This window comes from Cimex lectularius, unplaced genomic scaffold, assembly GCF_000648675.2.
Source record: "Cimex lectularius strain Harlan isolate CLEC.00 unplaced genomic scaffold, Clec_2.1 scaffold281, whole genome shotgun sequence".
Taxonomy (NCBI): domain Eukaryota; kingdom Metazoa; phylum Arthropoda; class Insecta; order Hemiptera; family Cimicidae; genus Cimex; species Cimex lectularius.
The window spans coordinates 236,741-263,847 of NW_019392843.1; the positions used below are offsets into that span (position 1 = coordinate 236,741).

Here is a 27,107-nt window from a genome sequence, read left to right on the forward strand (position 1 = left end):
AATAAAACATTCGAATTTGAAGTTTTGTTTAAACAAAAATTCAAACCAAAATATTGCAGCTCGAAATCGAATCGAAATATTAGTGTGTACTAAAGTTATCAGATTGCTGATAAATACAATTTTGGTAAAGAATTTAGGTTTACATCTGTACTATGCCTGAATTGTGGCTGAATACGCATAGACTAAATAAAATAAAAATAGCATCAATATTTTAACTAGTTCTATTCTCCCATATTTAATTCTTAATTTTCTCAAAGGCCATTTTAAAATGTGTGCTATTAGGATCAAAAGAAATATAAGTTTTAAAGACAACACCTCTTAAAAATGTTAATACTTAACAACTTTTAACATTTGGTGGCAAAGGCCAATTTAAAAAAAAAATGGTTATACAGCAGAAATAAAGTAATAAAACAACAAACACATTAACAAGAGTTTAATTATGAGGACAGGTTGTATCATTAGGTGCAGGTCCATATCTAGTCATCAAATTACTTCTTGCATCAAAATGCACAGATCTCATGTGCTCTCTAGGAGGGGGTCTTTCTAATATTCTAATATCTACAGTCCTTGGAGCATCTAATTGAACAGGTGCTGCACATTCCACATGGCCACAAGGTGGTATAAGCGGCTTGGGGCACAACTCATGGGTTTTAGGCCCCACCAAACAAAGATCTGGAACTTGAGGACAGCCTTGCCCCCATGGATCTGATTCAAGACTGATCGGAGGCAGACAAGCCGAGGTGTGCGGATTGCTAGGAGGGATAGCAGGACCCTTGGAAAAGCACATGGACTTTTCGGCTTGAAATTTATGGGGACATAGTTTTGTCTCCCTTCCTGGATCTACAAGTTCTGATTCGAGCGGTTGAGTTCCGGAAAAATCATATTGGCCAGGTGCACAGCTTGATTGGCAATAGTTCCCTGGCACTGAGCTGGGCCTCCCCATTGAATGCCTGGGTAGTGGTGGTACCGGTGGTGGTCCATTGAAAGAATAACCACGTCTACTTTGACCTATACTTCTAAGAGATGATCTCCTAACAGTAGGACATGGAACTAGTGGTGTGGCACATCTTTTCATCATGGCTACAGGATTTCCAACATTTTTTACAATAACACAAGAAGCTGCATCTCTACCATCGGGCATTAACTCCAAGACTTCACCACCACCACAACAGCTGGCTCTGGTCTTCTGACCTCCTGTCATACATTTTTCCTCCTGTTGGAACGATTTTTTTGGAAACATGGAAGGCCCTTCAGGGACGTCAACTGACCGTGAAGTTGGAAACACAGTTCTATATTTCGGTGATGTCCTCATCGGCGGCAAAGGTGGCAATGTTGGAGGTTTTAATGGTGTAGCTGGTAAACGATTTCCACAGTGAGGTTCGACATAAGCACATGGATTACACGCCTTGGCTTCTTTAATTTCTTTAGGATCCCCGACAAATTCCCCTGTTTGTAAATATTGCGCTAAACGAGCAGTTCTTGGAACTCCTGTTTTTGGTGCATCCTCAGCATCATCTGCCATGTCGTTACAAGGAACATCATCTTCATCGCTTTCTTCCAGTAGTCCTTTTCCCCCGCGGAATCTAGATATGTCCGTTTCATCATCTCCCAAATAATGGTCCTTGGTATCATAAACAACATATTCATCTTCACCTTTTAATGAACGGTGATGGACTATCATTAATATCACACCAACAATCATTACGACTGAAACAAATACCAAAATATTGACCGAGAAACTAAAGGCATAATCAAAACATTCACACTATGATAAGAATGCTTAGTTACGGTCATCTATCCTTTCAACAATCCATTTTGGCTGGTCAGTACATTGGTATGTTGGTACACAATTGGTACATACAACTGGTTACAACGTTTTGAAGGGCATAATACATATAATTTTCATTGGTAAGTCATTATCGTTTTGTTTTTGCTACTAAATTGGACACTGTGTAATGTTTTTTTTAATCGATAATATTGCAGTTCAGTAGAGATAATTCTTCATATTTTACAGTAATGTGCACCAGAATCTATATCAATGTACAAATGTATTGACTAAATATTTTTTGAAAAAAGCTCAAAATGATCTAATACTTTTCTAGTGACTATTGATCAATTATTACTAACAAAGTTGGACTATAGTTATTTCAGAATTTCTTCTTTCCTCACAATAACTATTATGATGTAACTATGTTGTTTAAATCTTGTTTTCACTAGCTTAAAAACTACCTCTATACTAATTTTTGAATTTTAATTTCCTTTAATGAATGATATTGGGCACTTTTTAGTTATCTTAATTTGGATCTTATTTGTAAATATTGTTTAGAATTTTCAATTGATTACATTTGACAACTAGAGAGAAGGTCCACTCCATATTACAACGTACTAGTTGGATATAAAAATTACAAAGAAACTTATAATGTTATGTTAACTATAAATAGCATACTATTAACAGTATTGCTTTTGTGGCCAAAAATTTCTTATAATAAATTAGAAGTAAGAATGTGAATCCTCAGAGCCATTTTTTATTTTAAACAGTAAACTACTTTTATGAACTCGAATAAAAAAGTGAAGAGAGTAAAGCGCAATATCACGCTTTCAATACCTCACTTGATGATGGCATGATATTTTGCTGACAGTCCTCGATGGGTTCAGCCCTTAGTACAGTCACATGACATCTAGTTCTAATTTAAATTGTTATGGCATTTACAAAAATATTTAAATTATATAGCTTCTTTCATATAGCTGGAAGTGATCAAATAAATTATTATTATTACCAAAGAAAATTACTCGCTGAATCAAAAATATCATGAAATTCATTCCAAAATCTTTATGTTTTTGGTATAAAAGGAAGAAAAGAATTGTGCAGAGGACATGGGCTAGAGTTGTGCAGATGTATATAACTTCCGCAATCAATACCATTGTCAAGTTCTCCTACGCATAAAAAATAAAATAAATAAAAAAGCAATAAATTATTATAAAGAAGAAAAAACAATAATTCACCTTTGAACTAGCTATTATGAGTAGAAAAGATGGTGGAACCAATATAAAATCACACATCAGTTTGAACAGACTTGTCCAATCTGAAATTAATTAGGTTTTGTAATTTCTAATAGTTTCCGGCTGTTCCATATTGAGCTAATTTGTTTAAGTTTTATCAATACTTCAATTATTGATTTTTTAAAATTTTGCTGTTTATTGATGCATATTACCATGGTATACGCTAACAATTACAAAAAATTCCAGTGTTCCTTCTCCTGTTACTGATTCCACAAAAATGGACATAATAAGCGAGCTCGTTATTGCCTTTGGGGGTACTTGGTCACTGATAGAGCAAAGTTAGCTTCTACCATGTGGTTTGTGATGCCAAGAAATGGCTAGAACATGTCGGAGTAGTTAAAGAAGAATTTGTTTTCTAAACATTAGTATACGTGGTTTGTTATATTTTCAAGGGCTCTGTAAAAACATTTGCTCACAATCCGTTGATTCAAACAAAAAATTTGCAGTCAGAATGGACAAGTGAACTGTGGAAAATCTAGTTACTTTTTAATACCAACGCTCAAAAACGTCCACCCGCTTTACAAAAATGTCCTCCAGAACCTTCGCTAGGTTTTGTAGGTCTTTACGGGGTCACTCATTGTTTAATTGGAGGCAGGTGTGAGGTGAAGAATGTTAGGTTGAACATTATTACCAAGGCAGCAAAGGAACCACCATAATTTATGATCTGCTAATTGCATGGACTTCGACATGGCATCATTGTTGAAAGTAAAGGTATGTTTTCCTCAGTGCGACTATTGCAATGATTGTTCAATGAAGATCATGCTAAGGTAATCACAGAGCACAATTTCTATGTATTTTTTGCTTGAGTGACGAAGCTGGTGTTGTTAATGATGTATGATTTTCATTGTTTGCATTTGGGTTAACACAATAAAAAGATAGATAAGACATGGATGACATTTATAACAGACTGCCTTTCACTTCGACAGTGCTTCCTCGAACTTCATTGATTTATATAAGTACATAACTACGAAACGTATTCATAAAAGTACATTTTGATTAATAGTCTTCATCAAATTTTTTCTTTTAATATTTTCGATGGATTGTGATACACCTATAAGTTACAGAAGTAGGGTAGTATTTATTTCACAACTCTTATCTTGGATGTGACTTCTCTTGTTAGGACTATCTTTAGTTAGGTAAGATATACCTACATATCGAATAGCATAATCCATCATTTGATTTTACAGCAGGTTCTTTTGTTTAAAATATTGTCAACAATCACAGGTAGCCAACAATCAGATGGAATTTCTTTGGAATAGACTTGCTGTTTTAATCTTTAAGGAGAAACCTTTTTATCAAATTGATTTAGGAAGTTAATTGACCTTTTATTAAAGACTTTTATGATCTTCTATATTCTGTCTTTGGAGTTAATAATTTGTGAGATATCAGAAGAACATATTTTAAGGGCGAGATTTTAGCAGTTTTGTTTGGGAATCAACATCATCCTTTGTTGTAAAAGAATCACTCTTTAACCATCCTTGCTTACGAATGTATGAAGTTCTCAGTTGGCTAGTGGGCGAAGTAAATTCTTTTAGGGTTGCATTTTAAAAGTTCCGTTAAAGAAATTTTTACATAATCTTGATTTGGTAATTTTCTAAAATAGCCTGTGAAGCCCAAAAATTTGTTCAAAATTTGGAATGTTTTTGGTTCGAGAATTTTTTTACTGCTTTAGTTCTATATTCAGATGATCGAATATCAAAATGGAGACAATACTGGATCAAGTGCTCCCAACTCTGTGGTTTCTGCAAGTGACAGTTGCCCTGAGAGAACTTGGGGCATTTTAAAAGTAAGCCATTACAACATATATATAATAACCTAACATGAAATAGATTATTGGAAAAAATAAATTCAAGCAAGAAAAGAGTCAGATATAAACTCTCTTTCAGCAGAAATTGTCTAAAGGATAGAAAAAAGCAATCATGTGGGTAAATGCCCACATTGGGGTAGGATAATGAAGGAGCCTACTGCCAGACAATACCTCAGCCAAAAGCTGAGAAATAAGTGTAGAACATAACCTAGGTAGCAAATAGGAGGGTGACATTTTAAGCTGGGCGGTTCCTTGCAAGTTTTCTTATTTCTCTGCATGGGATGTCTAAGGCTGGGCGCACACGAGGTCGGTGGGGCGGCGCGGAATTATGAAGGTCCGTAGTCCGCACACTATGTAGGAACCGCTCTCGGCCGAATGGTCGAATTTTCCCTTCCTTCTGACTGACTAGCGCTGCGGTTTAGTGTTGAATTTCCAGGAGTTCACGTCACAATCGTTGCCTTCGTCTTTACAATATGGCGTCCGAAGGCAGCCGAATATACCGAACCCAACGATTTTCGACCGCCCCGGCGCACAGTAGGCCAGTAGCGCGGTGCGGAGCAGGAGGACTTTTAAGGTCGATACTCGATTCATATCTACCAGCACAATAGCGTGTCCAGCACGTAGCGGCCACACCGTCCTAGTGTGCGCCGGAGCGGTCGGAAATCGTTGGGTTCGGGTATATTCGGCTGCACTCGGACGCCTTAAGGTCGATTCATATCTACCAGCACAAGTAGCGTGGCAGACGGCACAGACACTAGTATTCATACCAAGCGGTAATCACAGCAACAGTCACCTACAGACCAACGAACTTCATTCTTCAGAAAACCAATGGACAGGATTCTTTCCATGTCCGTATTACAAATTACGTACATTTCACCACATACAATATATAATATTATTATTATTTTGTGTGGTGATTAGTGATTTCTGAATAATTATTATTTATATATAAAATTATTATATATAATTATTATTATACACATTTTGTAAAATAAAATTTAAAAAAAAACATCTTGAATATGTACTGATCGGCGATTCAGAGTTTACCCCGAATTTGGATTAGCGCATGTTCGGTTTACCGAGACTGGACATTATAATTAAAATTATAATGTAATTTATTGTAGGTAGGCACCTAAGTTATTGGCATTGCACAAATCTTGTCTGTCGTCTATTCATACTAACCTAATTGAATCAGAAAAGACAACCGCAGACACGTACCAGCACCGGGCAGCGTTGTCGCCGAGAATGTTTTGCTTGTGCCGGCACATGTCTGCGGTTGTCTTTTCTTGTCTGTGTGATTCAATTCGGTTAGTATGAATAGACGACAGACATGATTTGGGGGGCAGCCGAATATACCCGAACCCAACGATTTCCGACCGCCCCGGCGCACACTAGGCCGGTAGCGCGGCGCGGAGCCGAGTTCCATAAGTCTGGCAACTTCCTCCGCTCCGAGCCGCCCTACCGTCCTATTGTGCGGGGTTACATTCATTTCAATGTATTCTTCTTTGGTGGTTGGTTCCGCGTCGCGCCGCGCCACCGACCTAGTGTGTGCCCTGCTTTAGAAAGTCTACATGTAGAGTGAGAAACTAGTATAGCCACACGAAAAATATCTTACAGTAATTAGTGGAAAGAATTCTAAAATGATTTTAAAATACTACAAGTTCTCCCAGGACGATTGTCACTTGCGGAACCAGAGCTGGGAGCATTTGGTCTAGTAATGTTCCTATTTTGAAATACAACTCTAACAACCTAAAGATGTATAGTCATCAAGAAGCTGGCCGCCAACCTACACTAAGTTAATAACAGAATTTGTGGAAGAGTTTCAGTTCTTTCTTTCCGGAATGGTTTTTAATTTAATATAAAATGCTAATTGACCAAATTTTAAATTTAACAAAACGTTCAAAACGAATACGATTTATAATAATTTAGATAGTGAAATATTCCATTTAATATGCAACATATGGTAAAAATAAATGCCCTTTTGCTACTAACCCTGTAACCTTAGCAAGAGTAAAAACAAATTAAAAACATAATTGCCACGAATACAAAAAAAAAAAAAAAATCTTTCTACAGCTGAATGTTAATTTTTGTGATATGTTTCGAATTTGAATCTAAACAATATTTTAAGTTATTTTTCACAACAGTAAAATCGTCATTTTTTTAATGGTTATCTGTAAGAGATAATGGATATAGACTAATTGTCCAAGTTAGTTTCAATCGCCATTGATTATACAACTTTACTTGAAAATTTAAAAGAAAATAAAGGTATGCATCATTGAATGGCATGCAAGCGCATATATTATTAGGATTTCTACAATGGATTGAGAATATTGCTAACCTGGATCTCCTCTTTGAAAAATGAAATCTACGAGAAACAGAGCGATGTTTGCGAATGCATAGAAGAGCATAATTATAGCAAACCCGACGCATCCTGCTTTGCCGACCGACATTTCACCTGATCACTAGAATACAGTTTTACTAAACTGTGTTGAATTTGGTGAAAATTGGTCATGCTTGTCTTCTGGAAATGTCCTGGACGTAAACAATTTTACAACAGGCGATGTAAAAAATGGTTTCATTGTTGTGAGATTTTCCCTTAATTTATTATTCTCTTGTGGTATTTTTAATAAAACTTAGAACAGCTTTATTTCATTTTTGAATATAAATAAGCACATGATCTGTTTCAAACTGAAGCAATGTGAAAATCTCTGTAAATTTTTCTTAAAAATGTTATGTTCCATTTATAAAACAGTGCTAACTTAGCTAATAATCAGATATTGTAAAGGTGTGATAAGACAAGGAACAGTTGTATAATGTTTCTCAGTTAAAATGTTGTGCGTGTTTCTTCTCCTGCACAAACACCACTTCTATTTCTTCTTCAGGGTAACTGGTGACCAGTCTCCGTTGCAACCTAAAAGATCTATTCTTTCTTTATTTCCAAACCTCGAAAATTTCACTATCCTTTAGGTAGATTTCCACGTTACAGGGTTTTTCTACGCTTATTTCTTTAGTTACAAAGGGCATGCTCCGCTGTTTCTACTTCTCCATGGCAGATTGGTATTTTTCTGTCTCAGTTTTTTTGCACTTTTTGAGGATTGGCCAGTACAAAAGGCATATTATTTTATTTGTGTACTATTTAGAGAGTGGTAGAATTTTGTTTTCTTGGTTGAGATTTTAATGAACGTCTTGGATTGTTTCAATTAATTAGTCTTTATGTAAGGTATTGGTTGAAATAAAAAAGTCAATGTCACGAGCGGGATTCGAACCCACGACCTTCGGCTAAATACGACGCTGCTTTACCACTTGAGCTATCGTGACTTCGATCCACTCGGACACTAACTTCCCATCTCAACCCAACCTTTCGAATTTTTCCTCCTTTTCGCCATTTTTCAAATGTCGTGTAATCTATTTGATTCTCGGTGACAAATGAAATGGCCATGGAGAGCTTTAGTGAAGATGTACTACATTTAACGTATTAAATTCATTAGATTCCGTGGTCCGATTGACCAAATAACATATTTAAATTAATTACTCTTTATGCAAATTATTGGTTGAGATAAAAAAGTCAGTGTCACGAACGGGATTCGAACCCACGACCTTCGGCTAAATACGACGCTGCTTTACCACTTGAGCTATCGTGACTTCGATCCACTCGGACACTAACTTCCCATCTCAACCCAACCTTTCGAATTTTTCCTCCTTTTCGCCATTTTTCAAATGTCGTGTAATCTATTTGATTCTCGGTGACAAATGAAATGGCCATGGAGAGCTTTAGTGAAGATGTACTACATTTAACGTATTAAATTCATTAGATTCCGTGGTCCGATTGACCAAATAACATATTTAAATTAATTACTCTTTATGCAAATTATTGGTTGAGATAAAAAAGTCAGTGTCACGAACGGGATTCGAACCCACGACCTTCGGGGCTAAATACACCGCTGCTATTCCGCTTGAACTATCCTGACTTCGATCCACTCGTCCAATTTTTGTGTTTTGGGTTGCGAAACGCGGCTCAAATATTCCAAAGGTTTATGAATTCTATTTTTGGAGACATAAACTACATTTTTGTGTATGTTGACGACATTCTTATAGCTTCAACGAATGAAGACGAACATTCAGTTCACATAAAAGAGGCTTTTAGTCGTTTACATGAATACGGCATTACAATAAACCCAAATAAAAGCGTTTTCGGGGTTCAGGAAGAGGAATTTTTGGGAAATCGGGTGAGTAATAATGGTATTTCACCCCTACCAGCGAAGGTATGGTAAGCCATTACGATTACCAAGAGAGATGTTTTCCCGAGCAACATTTTCAGAAAACGCTGAAGAATTTGTGGCAAACCTCAGAAAAAAGATGTTTGAACTACGTCCGGCTCCTTACCGTGCTAGTTCAGCATCCGCTTTTGTCTCTAAAGAGTTAAAAACCTGCTCGCAAGTCATTATACGGGATGACTTTGTTAAAAAACCATTAGTACCATCTTAGTCTGGTCCATACTCTGTTGTAAGAAGGAGTGCAGACCTTAAAACATCTGATGTCAGATTACCATCGGGGATAAGAACAGTAATTGTAGACAGATTGAAATCAGCGTTCATTCTATCTAAAGAAGAGCAGACTTCTACAACCCACCTTCCAACGGTAACACGGCGTAACCATAACGTCTCTGCAGAATCTTCGCCATCGCAAACTACTCGTTCTGGTCGCCGAGTGCATCTTCCTGTAAGTTCCGCGACATTATTGCGGGGCTGTATAGCGGTCCGGTGGAAACATCGGCGCTAAGCGCTCTTCGCATGAAGCGTATATATATATATATATANCAGATTTCCCGAAAGCATATCGACGAGATTTGATTTAGATTCATAAAGTTCTGAATGTATATCAGCCTTTATTTGTAATTTCTTTGAATAAAAGTTTTTTAAAAACACATTCGACCAAAGAAATTATTTAACTTATATAAATGTATGTATAAAAAAACTGTAATTCCAAAGTTTAATGTATCGATATTTTTTGATCGATACAGACTCTGTTGATGCAAATATATGTCGCGAAAGCTCGGCGAATTGTTTGCATAACTTTGTAACTTCATTCAAGATCATAAAACCTGATCCTCTTCAACATTGTGTATTTTGTTTTAATCATCCTGATCTTGAATTTAGAACGATTTAATAAAAATACGCAATAACATTATTTTGAAGTTAATTAATATATTTTATTTTATTATTGAATATTTAAATGTACGATAGTATTTACACATTATGTATTATTACTACAATTCGCCATTTACTTTATTGTCTGAAGGCATTTTTAGTCGTGTTATGTGGGCCTGTTATGTCTGTTTAGATTACATAATGTAGGAAACAAGTTGAAATTTTTTATTATTTTGTAGGAATTTGAAGCCTGAATCTTTTTTATTTTAAAGAACGTGGTTTTTATAGCAACCAATTCTCCTATTTGTGGTGTTTTCTCAGAAGCATTATTGTGTTATTTCAGCCCCTGTTATGCGCCTTGCAGAGGTGTGTCGTTCCTATCTTGAGAATCTAAACTTGTGATAAGGCCATGTGCCAGGTGTGCACGTTAAAGAACTTCGTGTGTAGAGATTAGTGACCGTTAATCGATAGTTATTCAGATATCGTGAGATATCACACCCGACCGCATCTCACGATATCTGGAATAATTAAAGAACTTCGTTGTCCTAATGACATCGCAACCGCAAATGTGAAACGTGTCTTGGGACATGAAGAGAGAAGAGATAAGTCCTCAGACCATCGTCCCCTGGCACAAATCACCTGACTACATCCTTCAGGGAATCGCAAACAAGCACAAACAATACTGTAACATATTCTACACAATCAAGCTCAGAATTCTTTTGAAAATGCTTATTTGGTTAAGAAAAGAACCTATTTCAATATTCCCTGACTGAGTAGGGGTTTTAACGTTAGATCCAAGCTCTGTTGATTTCATGAATAAATTATTACCAATAATTCTTCTCCAAATTATTATGAATTAATCAATTTTGAGTAATTGTATATACTTTTAAATGATTGAAAAACAAGGCTTGTAAGTTTTGTTATAATTGTGTTCCATTATATGAAGCCAACATTTGCTCCTCGGACTCTCCGCAACCTCTGTTCAGAAATACCCCTTTTAACAAGACAATTAGTATCATCACCTAAAATGGGATCAGGTCCTGGTAAGCCTCTATTTCCTTTAAACTCTCCTTGCAGTTCATTTATGGGTCCAGCCTTTAGTACACAAGGATCACTTTTTGACAGCCTAGGTGGTACAGGATCCAGTGGTGGTGCTGGTGGAGGAACTGGTATTTTATCAGTCTGTGCCCATTTACTTTTCATTGAAATTTCTCCTCCAGTCGCAGCCTCTTTAAATACTTTTGGCGGACATTTAATTCGCTCTCCCAGGCTCAAGACATCTGGTCTTCTCATTGTTTCTCTGCATTGATCACTTATCCTGTGAACCATTCCGTAGGCTGGTTGCTCCTGGGTGCCTATGGTGCAGGCACCATGAGGTGTTGTAAATGGTGGATAATCAACTGGAGCTAATTGGGGTGGTTGGTCTTCTCCTATAGGGAACTGTTGAGGAGGATAATTTTGAGCTCCATATCTCTCATTTTGCCTCATAAATGGAGATTGAACTTCCGGTTGTCTTGCAGATGGAACCCATGCCTGTGGAGCATTTCTTCTATCAGTAGTTCTAAATCGTCCAATTTCTCCTTCACCTTGAGTGGAAGGAGAGAAATTAATTGTTCTTTTGCTGCCGGCCAAATCTTCTCGAGATCTGCTGATAGAACCACCATATTTTGTTTGTATTATTTGAGTGCCACTTGAAGAAGTAGCTAATCTACTTCGACTGCCAGGACTCCTTGGGCTAGCACTGCTGCCTCCACTACCTCCAATCCTCCCTAAATAAATATTTGGTGAACCAGTACTTCCTCCTTCACTGGTTGGAGACCGGGCATCTTTTGTTGTTGGGTTACTCAGACTAACACATCCTTTCTCCATTTCCGGTATATAATTCATAGATAAATTTCTTCCTTCTGCATACTGAGGTTGAGTGTATTTACTGATTGCTACTCCACCTCGTTTAGCTATTGTTGATTCCCCTGTTCTTGTGTCTCTCAAAGGGGCGCATATAAACTGAGAGGTGTCTCTCAATTCATTTGGTCCTACCACCCTTGGTAAATTGTAAATGACATTCCTAGCCGGGTCATATCCCTGTCCTGGTCTTTCCTTACACATAGGAACCATAAATGACATCTTTGAGGGTGAATCCCTTCTCATTGTATGACCAGGGCCTCCAGGTGTTGGTCTTGTTACAATATCCTTACATTTAATTCGAGCTATCGCTGCTTGTTCTTTGTCACACCTCAAACTGCACTCATACTGAATGTGTCGTTGTACAATATAAAAACCGTAAAACATAAGAACTGAAACAAAAATAGTTTGATATTAGATGTTTTCATCAATAATTTAAAAATATACTTTATGGTTAATGTACTTTTCAAGAAAAATTATTTGTGAACCAAAAATCTTCAAAGTTAAAAAAAAAAACTCAAAATTCGGCAACATATATCCAAATCCAACTCAACTCAGCTCTCCTTTCCTAATAAAATTTAGAACATTACTCTCAGAGAAAATTGGTAACACAATGGCAATGAAAAAGAAATATCCCAAGTTCCTTTGGACGAGTATTATCACATCTTAATGGGAAATAAACTTTTGAAAATTTCTGATTGAAAACAAGCCATTTGACAACCCATCAGGATCTGGGCCAAATGATGGCCTTTATGCTCAGAAAGGATAACATCGTCATATTTTCAGACAGTCTGTTAGTGTCCCTCTCTTAACAGGTAGTTAGAGTGAAGCTTTTCTGTTTGATAAAATATATATAATAATTCTTTTCTTTTATAGAAAAGTAAACTTTTGTGTTTTCAGCAATTCCCATTCATTTCACTTCATATTCTAACATCCCCCTCCCACAGAAGCCATGTATAGGAGAAGAGTATGCATCCCAAAACTAGAGGGGCTATTTGCTAACATGAATGATTAATTTACAAAATATAAGAGTGTAGTTATTTATTTAAATAGTATTTATATACAAGGGCAGTAAATTATTGATGCAAGACTTCTTTAACACAAAGCCTAATTGTAAATGTGAAAACTTAATGACTAAAAATTCCCTTACATTACATTTACATTACTTTCTTTGTTTCTAACTTGTCAGACACCATTGTTTTATTTATTACAGCAAGTACAATTTCTGCATCGTATTTTCTCCTTTTATGCAGCAAATAAAATAGATTTACATTAACATTTAAAAAAATACTACATTTAAATAATAAAATAATTGTTGATCAATCTATTACTAAGGCATTGCTTTCTTACTAAAAAAAAAGATTCGCTGGATCAGAAAGTATGCAATTACTAATCCCACTTCTTCGTCATTATATAAAAACATGCAGAGAACAGTAGCAAAGAGTAGATGGGCTACTCCTGAGGTTATGTACATTGCTTGAGAAATTAAAACTATGGTTAGATTCTCCTGAAATTAAAAGTGTCACAATGAGGTTTTGCACATTCTCAAATTTTATTATTACCACTTGACTATTATGATTGTTTTTAATTATGACAGTATTATTATAACAATTTTAGTTTAAAGCAATTAAAATAATTTTCTCCAAAAGGCTAGGATCAATTTTAAAACACAATACATCACCTTTTTAATACCTATTGATAATAGAAGAGAGGGAGGTATCACAATGAACTCAGACATGATTTTGAACAACGCGATCCAACCTGTAAATTTAATTGAATTATTACATATATTACAAAGTCAAAACAAATAGAGATTCATTATTTATACATTTATTATGTTCACATAAATGTACATTACATTTTAGAAAACGTTTCTCTTTATTTCCAATATAAAAAATGCTGCAGCTATGCAATTAATAAACAAATAAAATAAATTCCTATTCAATTGAAGCTTTATTAATTTATTTGTGTACACTGAAATATATTTGTATTCCCTTCAATATTTGTATATTTTTCATGCAATAATGTAGTAGTAATAATGTAAACAATAAATATAATTCATCAAGCGGACCGTGAAAACTAGTGAATTTAATAAATATAATTATACACACCATATATATTTTTTGAGAGATGGCCTCTACACTAGTTTAACTATTTGAAAACAACCGCTCCACATTCTGAATAGCGATCCAGAAACTCTGATTTGTTTCTTGTGCTCAGTTCTGTTTTCAAATCAGGTTTCATTTCCACTCTATATGAAGCCAATACATTGCCTTCCTTCATTTAGTTCATTGGTTATCTTTCTCTACACGACAGATACATTACTCTGTAAATGTCTTTTCAACAACACACAACACACCTAATTTGAGAGAGAGGGGAATGCTCCTTATTTCTGATTCATACCCTATGTGGGCTACCTCTTGTTTGATACCCAAGAGCTTACATGTTCCGAAAAGGTAGCTATTTATTGAAATATGGCTGATTTATATACAATCTATTAATTTATTTAAAAAAATTATGATTTTCTGTTATACATGAGGCTTTACGTTTCTTTATTGGTAAACCAGATATGGTGGCTGGGACATTATATTTGCAAAATCTATCACATTCAGTTTTAATGCTTGCACAAAAAGAAAGTAAAAACAGCATTGCAAGAAGTGGTCTATAACTTTCTGTAAAAAATTCTTATTGTCAAAAAACTACGGTATAATAAATTATTAAAAGGCATCATTGCTCAAGCATAACTCAATATTAAAATTTCAGGTGTAACAACTGTTCCTATATATCAGAATATACTGTATTGAAGGAGTAATAAGGTTGAATGTTATAAATGTTTACCTGGATTTAAAGAAGTCCAGAAAAAATAGAGAAATTCAACGATGTATATACACGTATGACCTATCATTACATATGCAAACATCAAGCATGATTTGCTTGTAGACTTATAACACATTTTTATAAGCTTTGAAGAGATATTCCTTCATCCAATGAACTACACATCGAATTCCACCGTGATTAATGCATTCAATTGTCATTTATCTATAAATGGAATAACGCCAGAGAATAGTTTTTGTATAACTTTTATAATATTTTTTTTTTAAACAACAATGTATTTTAAATAACAGGTGACTTAAGGTTCAATAATGAGCAAGTCACATAAAAACAATTGGCTTGCTCTTATTGTAATCTACTTTTTACCTTTTTCTTCTAATTTTTTTAAATCAGAACAATAGAAAAAAGTATATAAATACAAATGGAGATAATACATTTATTTTTATTAACAACCAGTTATGGCTTTTTTAATTTTTAATTTATTTGTACTAACGTTTACCACTCATTTTGACACTAATGATACACAAAAACAATTTGTGACAAACAAGAAAAATAACATTATAAATTTTCAATTTAATCATTGTTTCCAATTTGTTTTAAAATTATTTTTCCTAGTTAGTTCCTGCTGTCTCCACTACAGTATTATAATGATTAGGGATGGTTAGGGGGTGTCTAGGGGGGTGCTGTTTGGGTGCCCATCTGGTGGTGGTTGTGAAGGGGTGTCTGGGGCGTGTGATGCTGCCAGGGCCCTGGTTTCCGCTATTGGGGGTTCCTGAGCTGTGGCCCACTCACCACCCAGCTTGAAAGTTTTTTAAGGCGGAAAATGACCCAAAGCGGTTGATCGTCTTTTATAATTAAAAAAAAAAAAAAAAATGATTTGACATACATTGATGTATAAATCTTGTAAAAATTATTTCTTATTTAATAATTTGGTGAATTTTTCTTCAATCAACCTTTTTTTATAAGAATTATTATTTATGAAGATTACATATTACAAGTTTTAATATGAAATTATATAAATGATAATATGATAAATAATAAATCTTGGTAATTTAATGTGGTTCTCTAAACGAAAGTGGTATAATAGTATAAAACTNTATATATATATAATCGTTTGGCACCACAATGGCAGTAGTATTAGTACACACCTGCTACCTAGATCACCAAACAAAAGCATCCTAGTCTTCAGCAGGAAATTCAACATTTGTAAAAAATCTTTACCAATGGAAGTTGACACAGCGTACTATACGTCATGGTAATATACAATCCAAAATCATGTTTTCCTGTTTTTCGACATCATAACAATAATCAAGCAGAGGCGTTGTAGAACTTTCACATTCTATTAGATGACACTTGCACATGAATTGTAATAGAACAAATCTTTGAGCTCATTATTTACCGCTATACTCATTTATTGTTATTGTTAATTAAAATGTGTGGTGTTTATTGACCGTTACTTAATGATTATTTGGAGGTCGTGAGATGCGGTCTCACGACCTCCAAATAATTGTTAATTCAAATGTGTGGTGATTAGTGACCGTTAATCGATAATTATTCAGAAATCTTAATCTTTTTAATCACAGTCTTATTTGTTTGTTGATTTTATTTGATATTATTCTTACTCTTAAACCTTTTTCAATATCTCCAGTCAGGCATTTGAGTGATTTGAGTGAGTATGACGGTTTCTGAGTCAGAACATTATTAAAGGTAGGATATAGCCAGCGCGAAGTCGCGAAGAGATTGAGTGTAAATCAGAGGTAAATGGAAAGGCTCAGGAGAAAGGTACGTAATTCTTGACTATCCTCTCAACACGACACACAAGAAGAAGTGAGTACAAATACTTTGATCGAATTTAAAAAAAACTTTCATTTGCATTGTATAAATTCATTTTTTCTTTCCACATCCTACTTGTATTTGTTAAATTTAAACAATGTTTGTAAATCCCAGACCCTGAAGATGATCTCAATAAAGACCGAAACGTTGGCACGATAAAGAAACTGTTTTTCTAAAACTACGTCACACCAGACCGCACCTCACGATCTCCAAATAATAAATCAGTAAATTTTAAATGCAGTACTTGCTGGTTTAAGCCTCAAGGACTCTACGGTAAGGAAGGAAATGTCCAAATTCATATGTAGGTTAAGCTCAAATCACTATAATTGTAACAAGATTCAAAATAAATTTAGTAAATTCAAATCTTTGTATATACGTTCAGTAACAGAGACTTGCGAACACTTAATTATGATATGCCCCAAATATAAGAATGAAAAGAAAAAATTAATTAATTGCATATTTTGATGTCTGGAACTCCCGCTCAACTATAAAACAATTCTAAGCACAAGTAATCTACATGTGTATCACTCAAAAGTAAGATTCTTAAAAATAAATAAAACATGAAGAGTGAAGGTTGTGTCGGAAAAATACCAACTAAATAAAAATGACATTTCTATAGCTATATGAAAAAAAAAGAAAACAGAAAAAATGGCAAATTGAAATGCGATCCGCGAAATTCCTTAGCTAAGTACGCGTGGGTCCATGTAATGTACTTTTCAACAAACCCCAGGCGTTGCAGTAGTTTCCAATGGTTGTGTGGGAAATATTTAACATCTCTCCAGATCCCCGGTCGTCAAAAAGGTACTTTCTTTTAGCCTATGCCTCAATATGTCGTCGTCAGACTCCTGAACGTCGTACACTGCGCACATCATCTTCAACAACTTTTTTCAATTCAGTTGTAACAGTTGCATTGCTCCCTTTTTTGGAATTCATAAAGTAAATAATGCCTTAAATGTGATTCATCCAAGCCTACGTATTAAATTATTCGACAGTAAACGAGGTGAAAACATAAACTGTGAAGAAATGTACATATTGAGCTAATTAATCCTATAATTGAAAGACGACATTATTTTCCAGACAAGCCAACAATAAATAGAGTGGATATAACAATCTATCTCCACCCCATTTGTCGTGTCGCCAAAGCAAGGCGTAGGGACACCTTGTATTAAGAAGTATTCGTACTCAAGCTTTTGACCGGGCCTGCCAAATTTGATTTGTTTCTTTTCTGAAAAAATTTTCTGACCTATGGTTGCACATTGCACACCTGATGAAAAAAAGTTTCGTATGTGTTTCTAATTCAGTTTAAAATGAAGTCTGTTAATTAAGTGTGTGGTGTTTAGTGACCGTTAGCCAATGATTATTTGGAGATCGTGAGGTGCCGTCTGGTGTGATGTAGGTTTTAGAAAAACATTTCTTTATCATGCAAATGTTTCGATCTTTATTGAGATCATCTTCAGGGCCTGGGATTTACAAACATTGTTTAAATTTTGCAAATACATGTAGGATGTGAAAAAATGAATTTAAACAATGTACGATTCATTTTTTCACGTCCTACATGTATTTGGATAAAGATCGAAACGTTGGCATGATAAAGAAAATGTTTTTCTAAAATCTACGTCACACCAGACCGCACCTCACGATCTCCAAATAATCATCTGTTAATTAAACTGAGTTTGTCTAAATAAGTTTTCACGACATTCTAAGTTGATTTTGCAAAACTTTTGTCGGTTAATTATTTTTATTAGTTCTCTACAACAAATGCAATTCCAAAAAATGTAACCAAACTTAATAATTAAAACTGTATAATATAAGAATAAAAATGTATTGTTGAAAATAACAAAGCTGTCGTGATACTTCTCTGCCAAACAATGGTCTTCGTAAAGTGAGATTTTTTAGAAGCACTTAGGAACGCTGGTCGCTCCTTTGGCCGGTGTTTGCCGTGCCGTGTATGTTCCTCCGTAGGTCCCTGGTCCCGGCATGTCCTTACACAGTCCCAGAGATCCTGGGAAACCGATTCCGAGGCCTCGGATGTTCCTGATCCCTTCAAGATCAGCAGCGCTAATGGGACGCCCGCTAGTGAACCTGAGCGTACCTTTCGACTGCCAGGTCTGACCTCCGGGAGTTCCGCAGCTTTGGCAACCTCTTACCGGAGGATAGCCTGTATATTTTACCGAACTTCCAAAACCACCCGTTCCCGGCGATCGTCCGCCCTCGAGGGTTTTGAAACATTCCTGGCCTGTAAACTGGGTCGGAGCAGCGAATCCAGCAGTCGTCCGTGGACAGGGCTTCAAAAATTTCAAGGCCGAAGGGGCGTTTTTCATGACTAAGTAGTCATTCTTTTTTTTTGATTCCGGCATTTTTGCAGGTTTAAAGTCTGGGTTTGACACCGGTGGAGGGTATGGAGGACGTTGGCCGGGTTCGTTCATTTCTGCTATGTGGCTCCCGGCAAGTCTCCTTTCAATACTGCAAGAGTCTGCCAGATTCCTAGATGACAGCTGGAGAGGGATGATTTGTTCTCTACTAGGTTTCGCCGAGAAATCTTTTGATATGTTATACTTCCCTCCTGATTTGGAAAAATCTGGTTTGGGGCAACACCAATCATCTTCGTCGCCGTTTGGCTGAACCGTACTTCGGTACTTGTGTAAGTTGATAGATCCCAAATACTCGGCGGCTGAAACAGACATAAGATATCGTACGTACAATAATAACTATGTAATAAATTACCATGTTTTAAGAATAAGCATTTTTAGTTTATCGGTTTATCAGAAAAAAAGTTTTGTTTTTACCAAAATAACTGAAATTAACATCCTCTGCTTGTTAGCAAATAAAGAACTTTTGGTTCTTCGAATATCAAATATCATTTACAGATATTATAGAATAGAAGTATTTCGTTGAAGAAATGTTATTATAGCAAATCTGAACCATGTGCACTACAAAATTATCATAAAAATCGTACTTTTGAGCGAGACGTTTTCTTGTAGAAGTATCACATCATATTGTTAACTACTTGGTGTTCGAATAATACTCATGTTAAAGTATTTTTTCTTTGCTCAAATAAAATAATAATATAAAAGTAAGAGCGAAATTCACAATCATTCAAATAACAAATCCACCAACCTGGTTATTCAATTAATTAATTTATTAGTTACCTTAAGATTTTATCTTTATGATAAAAGTATTCTTTTTTTGCCATTCACGCTTATAATGGTATAACAGTATAACACAAATAAATTAAGAGAAGTCTGCAGGATCTGTTCACTTGGCCAGAATTTATATTTAAACTTCATCCAAATCCGCAGGTCCGGAAGCGTGAGACGATTGAAGAAAATGATTATAACATTTCTGTTTCCCTCGAAGAGTTATTGTTTGATTAGTTGTTGTTTGCTTTTGATGAAAAATTGATAATTTCACACGTATTGCGGTGGCACGTTCCGTGGGACGTACTCCCTCTGGAAGTACGGGGAAAAGGACGTGGGCACGCATGGTGGCCTGGGATCCCGGGCTGAAAGTAATGTGGCATATCGAGTCGGCACCATCTTGACTGGCACACACTTCGAGTCGACAAATCTCGGCGGCCCGGTCGTATAAGAATAGCGGTAGTGCTTCACCCTCTTACGGACGTAGGGGATCGGAGGCTTGAGCCGCGAACGCGCAACACACAGCAGTGATGATGTAAAACGTTTCAGCTTGCCAGCTGGTTTAGTTGCGCGTTTGCTTTTGGAACTAGAGCGTGTAACGCTGCTTATATCCGTCCAATTGTCATCGTCCATCAGTTCACTTCTATCCGTCCTATATATATCTGTACATATAAGCGTTATAACCGATAGACCTGAAACAACACAGGAGCTTCAGCAACTTCTCATCATTTTAATCCATTTTTGTTCTAATAGAGCCTTTTAAGCAAACAATTAGTAAAACTTTCGCTAAATGTACTATTTCTGCTTTTTTTTACAGTTGAAATTTTTCTTTTCATAAATCTTCATTCTGAAAGAAGATTTACCTGTATTTTTCTCATAAACATACAGCCATCAAAGGGGATCTTTCCAATTTATAGGAAAGTAAACTATCGCAATTGGTTTGAAGTTACGAACATTAATCCTCTAGTATTAATTACATCTTCATCTCAACTTACTGAAGAATAACCTATTTATGTAGTGAAGTTTCCAGATTTTTTATAAGGTAATACAAAAGCTATTTGTTACGTCTTTCAGCAGGCTGACATTTTTCTTCAAACCTTCGAAACCCTTTTAGAAAGGTTAACTTACTTCTAATCATTTTAGGTTACCGATGAGCATCATGAATAAACCAGTAGTGGATTATGCGTTTTTATGAATGTTTCTCAACAAAAAGTGTTAAGAACTCCCGTGTTTTGATGTAAACTGTTTATTTATACAATTTCTACTAAATAAATCGGACATTTGGGTTAAGCATTGATGTTTCTGTTGAACTCATTATTTCCAAATACTGTTTCTTTACTTAAACCTAGGGCAAAACTTCCTTGACTTAGGTTGTACAGAGTAAGGGAATAAGTGGTCAAGTACAAGTAACTTGTTCAGTACTTTTGTAGAAAACAATTATAATGTTTATTTTTGATATTGACGAATCTCTCTATAAAAAAGTTAGAAAAATGGAGGCAGCTCGAGTCAGCTAAGACGGGGTTTTCAGAATAAAAGGTTTGCTGACTTCTTCTTGATGTATACGATGAACCTATAGTTAGGTCTTTCCTACAATCGCGGCCCGCCTACTTCGCCGTTTCCATAGAACATGCTAATTTACAAGCTGGTGACAAGACGATGGAAACATAAGTTTTCAGTATCCCTTTGAATATTTACAATCAATGCCACCTTCGGGTTAGCTTCCTGTAGAACTGTACTTCAAAGCAGGATATATAGTTATGCTATCGAGGAATTTATGCAAAGGAGACAGTATGGGCCAATTTGATAGTAAGAAAATTTGGTTGGACGATACTACACTACGAAATATTAGCTGAAAAAGGGGAAATTTTGTGGACACCCTTCAAAGATATTTAGACACACGAGGAGACAGCGAAAGGTCATTTTTTAAAACGGTTCTAATTCCGGCCGTCAAGCATTTGCTATGCCCATAAAAAAGTCACAACCACAAAATTTTGAGAAAATAGGTTTGATTATAAATCCAAAAAACATAATTTTTACACCTTGAAACTATTGACTAATTTCTAGTCTAATAACTAATTATATGTAGCCCTATCGAGGTGTACGACAAAGATGGGCGTTAAGATTGAGTGCAAATTAAAAGAAAAATGCATAGAAAATATTGTTTTCGATGAAGCGTTCGAGTAGTGTATTTATTTTTTCTACCTAACCCGCCAAAAACCGTGAGACACGGATGTTTTTGAGCTTATTTTTTTGGAGTTGCACTTTTTACTTATTTAAAAACATGATAAAATAAAACTAGGAGGAGCTCGACTCGCCAACCCTGGGCCTTCCCACGGCAGCTAGTGCCTGCTAGCTTTATCGCGACAGGATGAGTGGGCAACGAAAAAAAGGGAACAGGGGCCGGAGACCCCTAGAATATACAAGTAAAATACACATTTTATTTATTCTCTCTCTCACATACACCCTTTCACTATCGCTTAATTGTTCGCAGAGAATATTCTGTGATTCCTTTTCCTACCAAGGGACAATACCCATTATGTTTCTCCAACAGATACAACAGTACAGCTTTGGGCTAAATGACCTTTTTGTAATTTAAAGTATTATTCCCAGCTAAATGTAACTATTTTCCGAAAAATCATATCGAAGTAGAAATTTCGAAGTGATAACCAATTTGGTTTAACTTCAAAATATTCAAATTATGAAATTACATTTAAATTGCAGAATCGTTACAATTGTTAATGTAACTAAAAAAATCTGGATTGATTTATTTAAATCAAAAATTAAGGAAGATTTGTTCAATTTTTTGACGTCTTTTGTTTATAATGCAAGCCCTCCTTTTTGTTTAAAACCCATTAAAATGGTAATATACTTTCTTACCAAAGAAGAAAACTCGTTGCGCCATAAATGAAATGAAGGGGGTACCAAATTCTTGCCGCTTTATGAACAATATCACGAAAATGACTGCGTAGAGCAAAAACCCTATGGATGTGGAAAAGTACATGGTTTCACTAATCAACATTATCGTCAGGTTGTCCTGTAGCGAAAAACATAAATTTAGTATTAATGACAATGATTCATAACATTTTTTAGTTGGGGAAAATAACCATGAATACTGTTTGTATGAAATAGAATCACCTTCATTCACCTTGACAATTGCTATTAGAAGTAGTATCGAAGATGGTAGCAGTATGAAATCACAAACAAGTTTGAACAAAACTATCCAGTCTGAAAAACATGAATATATCATTTTTCCTTATGAACATAAACAAAATAAGTAGTTTAGAAACAAATCCTATGACTATAAGCGTTTAAAAATAAATTGACAAGCCTAATGAGGAGTGCGCATTATTTATGTTCCTTTCAAAGAAAATATTCTCTCGTCACGTTTACCTGGTTCCGAGTTATGGTGAAAGAAAACCATCATGAACATGCACATATGCACGAGCGAGTAAAGCAGCATCAAGGACGCGAACACATACACACCACATCTCTTTGTGCAGATCCTCATTACAACCGTAGAACTTGCTCTTGAAAGTCAGGCAGAAATAGATGAATGTGGACGATTTTGTCGGCAGACAAAATTCCTCTGGATGTCTTAATCATTTTTCACTAGTAAAAAGAGTCGAAAGTATACAGAATAATTATTATTTGCAGTATTTAACCAGGTAGTAACTTTGTTCATTTTCATCAACAAATTATTATTGTATTAAGATTGAACGGGTGACTAATTGAAACTTCCGCAGCCTTTTTGATTGCTTGAAAAAATGTATAAAACTGCTCTTTTTGAACTCTTAATTGTAACTGTAAAGTTAAAGTAAACGAAACAAAGCGCAAAGGATTTTTAAAAATCGTTATACATGTAGGAGGTTGACCTGACCACCAAACGTCATCGGAGGCCTACGCGGCGGGAACTGTGTTTCGGCCCTCCCCTCTATCTGGGCCTCAGCTGACTGTCTACCAGTTGTATCGACGCGGTCTACGTACTCGGTTTTTAAGCTGACGTATTTTAATGTTATTAAGTTGTTCTTGTACGTGTTTTATGTGCTTTTTATCAATAAAATTTAACTCTGATGACTTCGATCTGCGTTCTTGGATCGCAAGTTTCGAGGAAACTGCCGTATTGTGTGAATGGAATGATACGCAAAAACCCATTTTTGGTAAGAAAGCACGTCGGCTCGGCAGCAATGTTCCCAAAATCTGAATCTGGACTGATCTCATAGAATCTACTGACGGATACCCTTGAAGTTGGCGAAACCACTGAACAGCGCAGAAATCCACATGCTTTTTTCGACATCAAGAAAACAGTAAAATGAAACGTTACGACAGTACTTTTACCGCTTTCGCGAGATCGCGATGGGGGTAAGTTGGACGACGATGCTTTATTTATATAAGTAATCAAAGGGATTCAGGACACGGAATTCAATAAATCCGTCCTGTACGGGACTAAAAACTTATCAGAATTTAAAGATAAAATGACCATTTACGAACAGATGATGAAAAACAGCATCCCTACAAAAAGTGACACGTTTCAGTCTATTCCAACGCCGGACAGGAAATCTGTTCAACACTACGACCGAGAAAAACTGCTACTACCGTGGATACCACGTCTTAAATGCATGCTATTCAAAGGAAAAAGGTATAAAATGTTTAAATTGTAATAAATTTGAAGGTCACATTTCCAAAAATTGCGCTCTGAAAACGAAATCGCCAAATCTCACAGAAGGACCACCAACCCCTTCCCCTACGGTGAGTTCGTCCCTTCATATGAGACTTGTGATCATTCCGCCAAAACCGCCTCACGCTTCGTTCTCTATGACATTTGATGTCACCATTGGCAATCAATGCTATAGGAATTCTCGACACCGGCTCAGACTTGACCCTGATGACGTCACGATTTTTCTCGCTTCTCGGAAAAATTTCCCTCCACCCAGGAGTAACGATAACGGCCTAGGATCTCACGAATTCCATACACAAGGAAACGAAACGAGGATATCTACGAAATTTTAAATATTAACACTGAAGACTGATTTACAAATCGAAGTTGGAAACTTGTACAAATTTGGAAAATTTTTACAATTACTTTCGTTCCCTCAAGGAATAAATACCACCTCGAGCAATAAAATCAGCCGGTATAGAATTAAATGTTCTACTCATTGACGGTATACACCTGTATCAGTACCCACGCCGGCTCTCTCGTCCAGAACTGTTGACGGTTGAACAGGAAATAAAATTCTGCCTAGAACTCATCTAAGGACGGGTTCGGTGCTATATTGATGAAAACAATGAAGGACAGATGCAACCGGTGCAAAAAAACTTCACCCGCAGAAAGCAAATGTACCATTTACGGATTGGAAGTACTCGCCGTTGTCAACGGCTTAAAAAAAATCGTGTTTATCTCATTGGAATACACTTCAAAATACTTACAGACTGTGCAGCAATTCGAGCAACGTTGGAGAAGAAAGAAGTCATACCACGGATCGCGAGATGGGCTCTCGGACTCCAGGAATACGACTACACGATCGAGCATCGCTCGGGAAGCCGGATGCAGCACTGTGATGCTCTCAGCCGCAATCCAGCGATCCTAGCAATCCGATACGAATTTCTAGCAAGAATACCCGAAACGCAACTCAAAGATAACGAATGCCAATTAATTAATCAACTTCTTGGGAAAGGCCCTTACAATGACTACAAACTTCAAGACGACATTTCGTTGAAGGGAATCAACGGGGAATCTAAACTCTTGATCCCCAATGGCATACCATGCATTTTTTGCCAACGGAAACACGGAAGATTGGAAGGAGAACTATACAGCATCGACAAGGGGGATGTTCCTCTCCACACGCTTCACATCGACCAGCTGGGACCGCTCCCGGCAACACGAAAAGGGTGTAAATACATTTTCGCCTTAACGGACGTTCAACGTGCAATAAACAGCGGTCATTTCAAACGACACAGTTTAAGCTAATGATCGGTGTCGTGATGAAACAACCTAACGAATTATGACAAAAGTGTTATCGAAGAGGAATATGTAAAACATTTCTTGGACGGTCGTGAAGAGGAAAGAATCAAAGCTAGAAAACAAATCCAGTCCGCTCAGGAGGAACAACGAAAAACCAAAAAACAGACGACGGAAGCCGCACGATCCTTTCAACTCGGAAACTGGGTGGCCAAACAACGCTCACAATTCCTTCCTTCGGGAAAAATCACCTTAAATATCTAGGACCATAGGTAATAACTAAACTTCGAGGGCCTGACAGGTACGATGTTCGTAACATAGGGAACCCCGAAGGACCACTACAACGTCTACTGCTGCAGAGTACATGAAGCCGGGACGGACGATATCCAGAATGGCCCAATGTAGGATGTTGACCGTCACAACGTCATCGGAGGCCCTACGTGGCGAGAACTGTTTCAGCTCTCCCCTCTATCGGGGCCTTAGCTGATTTTCTACTAGTTGTAACCAACCACACTGTCCTACGTACTCGATTTTTAAGCTAACGTAGTTTGATGTTATTTAGTTGTTCTCGTACGTGTTTTATGTGCTTTTTATCAATAAACTTTAACTCTTTCTTTTTTTATTTGTGGGAGTACTTTAATTCCCTGCATATATTATAACATTGTTTTATTACAAATTGTAGTACTGTACTTTTAAAACTTTTCCCCACTACTATTGGCAAGATCGTTAATTTTAAAAAATCAAGATCCATAGGTAGAAACATAAATAAAGAATAAAAAAATAAAAAGTAGAACAAATAGTGACAATTTTAGGTATCCAACTTAGACCGTATAGATGATTTTGGATTTGGGTTTATACAGGCCTCTTTTTGGGAGGGGGTTGCTGTCACCCGCTAGATCAATTCAGCACCTAACATATGCAGTTCCTAACTCATTCGTACTCACGTTCATTCTTAAATACATTCACCCTTATTTACATATCGCCTATTCAATAAGGGTGGTGGAAAGATCGATATTCCTCAATCACCCTTTACACATATACACGTAACCTAATTGAGGGTCGATGGAGTACTCTATATTTCACCATCGACCCTCTCACATCACATTCACGCTAACAAGTAAATTCAAGCTAATGAGTACATTCACTCTTAACACAAGTTAGGTGTGCACAACTATTTGTACTAACAGAACAACCTTATTTCCTTGAATAATCGGAACCAAGGACCCAAATGCTCGCTGCCGGGCACAAGCACAATTCTCAAAACTGGTGACATACCTGCGCGCTCTATGCATGGAGCCAAGGAATTGCAACCTTCAAATAGGTGGGACACATCGAGGAACCATTTCCACCATTTCATTACATGCCTTACCGATACATGTGCTTTGGCCCAAATGTAAGTGTCCTTGTGCCAATCTCACATGGCCTGTTCTTAA

The 27,107-nt window shown here is 36.3% G+C and overlaps 3 protein-coding genes across 8 annotated transcripts; all 3 read right to left on the reverse strand.

Annotated features, from left to right (window-relative positions):
• Window positions 1–418: 418 nt before the first annotated feature.
• LOC106667892 lies at window positions 419–7,510 on the reverse strand. 3 transcript variants are annotated; one of them, XM_014396139.2, is made up of 4 exons: window positions 7,206–7,510; window positions 3,004–3,083; window positions 2,778–2,934; window positions 419–1,707 (listed from the first exon to the last, which is right to left on the reverse strand). In XM_014396139.2, exons 1-4 carry the CDS (start codon window positions 7,315–7,317, stop codon window positions 434–436), a joined length of 1,623 nt encoding a protein of 540 aa, XP_014251625.1. In that variant the 5' UTR covers window positions 7,318–7,510; the 3' UTR covers window positions 419–433. The 3 variants fall into 3 exon arrangements, with proteins under 3 accessions (XP_014251625.1, XP_014251626.1, XP_014251627.1); XM_014396140.2 differs by lacking the exon at window positions 7,206–7,510 and adding an exon at window positions 6,658–6,742; XM_014396141.2 differs by lacking the exons at window positions 2,778–2,934; window positions 3,004–3,083.
• A 3,412-nt stretch (window positions 7,511–10,922) lies between these two features.
• On the reverse strand, window positions 10,923–15,034 carry LOC106667891. Of its 3 annotated transcripts, none has more exons than XM_014396135.2 (4): window positions 14,755–15,034; window positions 13,598–13,677; window positions 13,267–13,423; window positions 10,923–12,308 (listed from the first exon to the last, which is right to left on the reverse strand). In XM_014396135.2, the coding sequence occupies exons 1-4, from the start codon at window positions 14,867–14,869 to the stop codon at window positions 10,951–10,953; spliced, it is 1,710 nt and encodes a 569-aa protein (XP_014251621.1). In that variant the 5' UTR covers window positions 14,870–15,034; the 3' UTR covers window positions 10,923–10,950. The 3 variants fall into 3 exon arrangements, with proteins under 3 accessions (XP_014251621.1, XP_014251624.1, XP_014251623.1); XM_014396138.2 differs by having other exon boundaries at window positions 13,609–13,677; window positions 14,755–15,033; XM_014396137.2 differs by lacking the exon at window positions 13,267–13,423 and having other exon boundaries at window positions 13,609–13,677; window positions 14,755–15,033.
• Window positions 15,035–18,384: 3,350 nt separating this feature from the next.
• On the reverse strand, window positions 18,385–23,436 carry LOC106667893. 2 transcript variants are annotated; one of them, XM_014396143.2, is made up of 4 exons: window positions 23,109–23,436; window positions 22,854–22,943; window positions 22,596–22,752; window positions 18,385–19,252 (listed from the first exon to the last, which is right to left on the reverse strand). In XM_014396143.2, the coding sequence occupies exons 2-4, from the start codon at window positions 22,857–22,859 to the stop codon at window positions 18,474–18,476; spliced, it is 942 nt and encodes a 313-aa protein (XP_014251629.1). In that variant the 5' UTR covers window positions 22,860–22,943; window positions 23,109–23,436; the 3' UTR covers window positions 18,385–18,473. The 2 variants fall into 2 exon arrangements, with proteins under 2 accessions (XP_014251629.1, XP_014251628.1); XM_014396142.2 differs by having other exon boundaries at window positions 22,864–22,943; window positions 23,109–23,435.
• Between the last annotated feature and the right edge of the window lie 3,671 nt (window positions 23,437–27,107).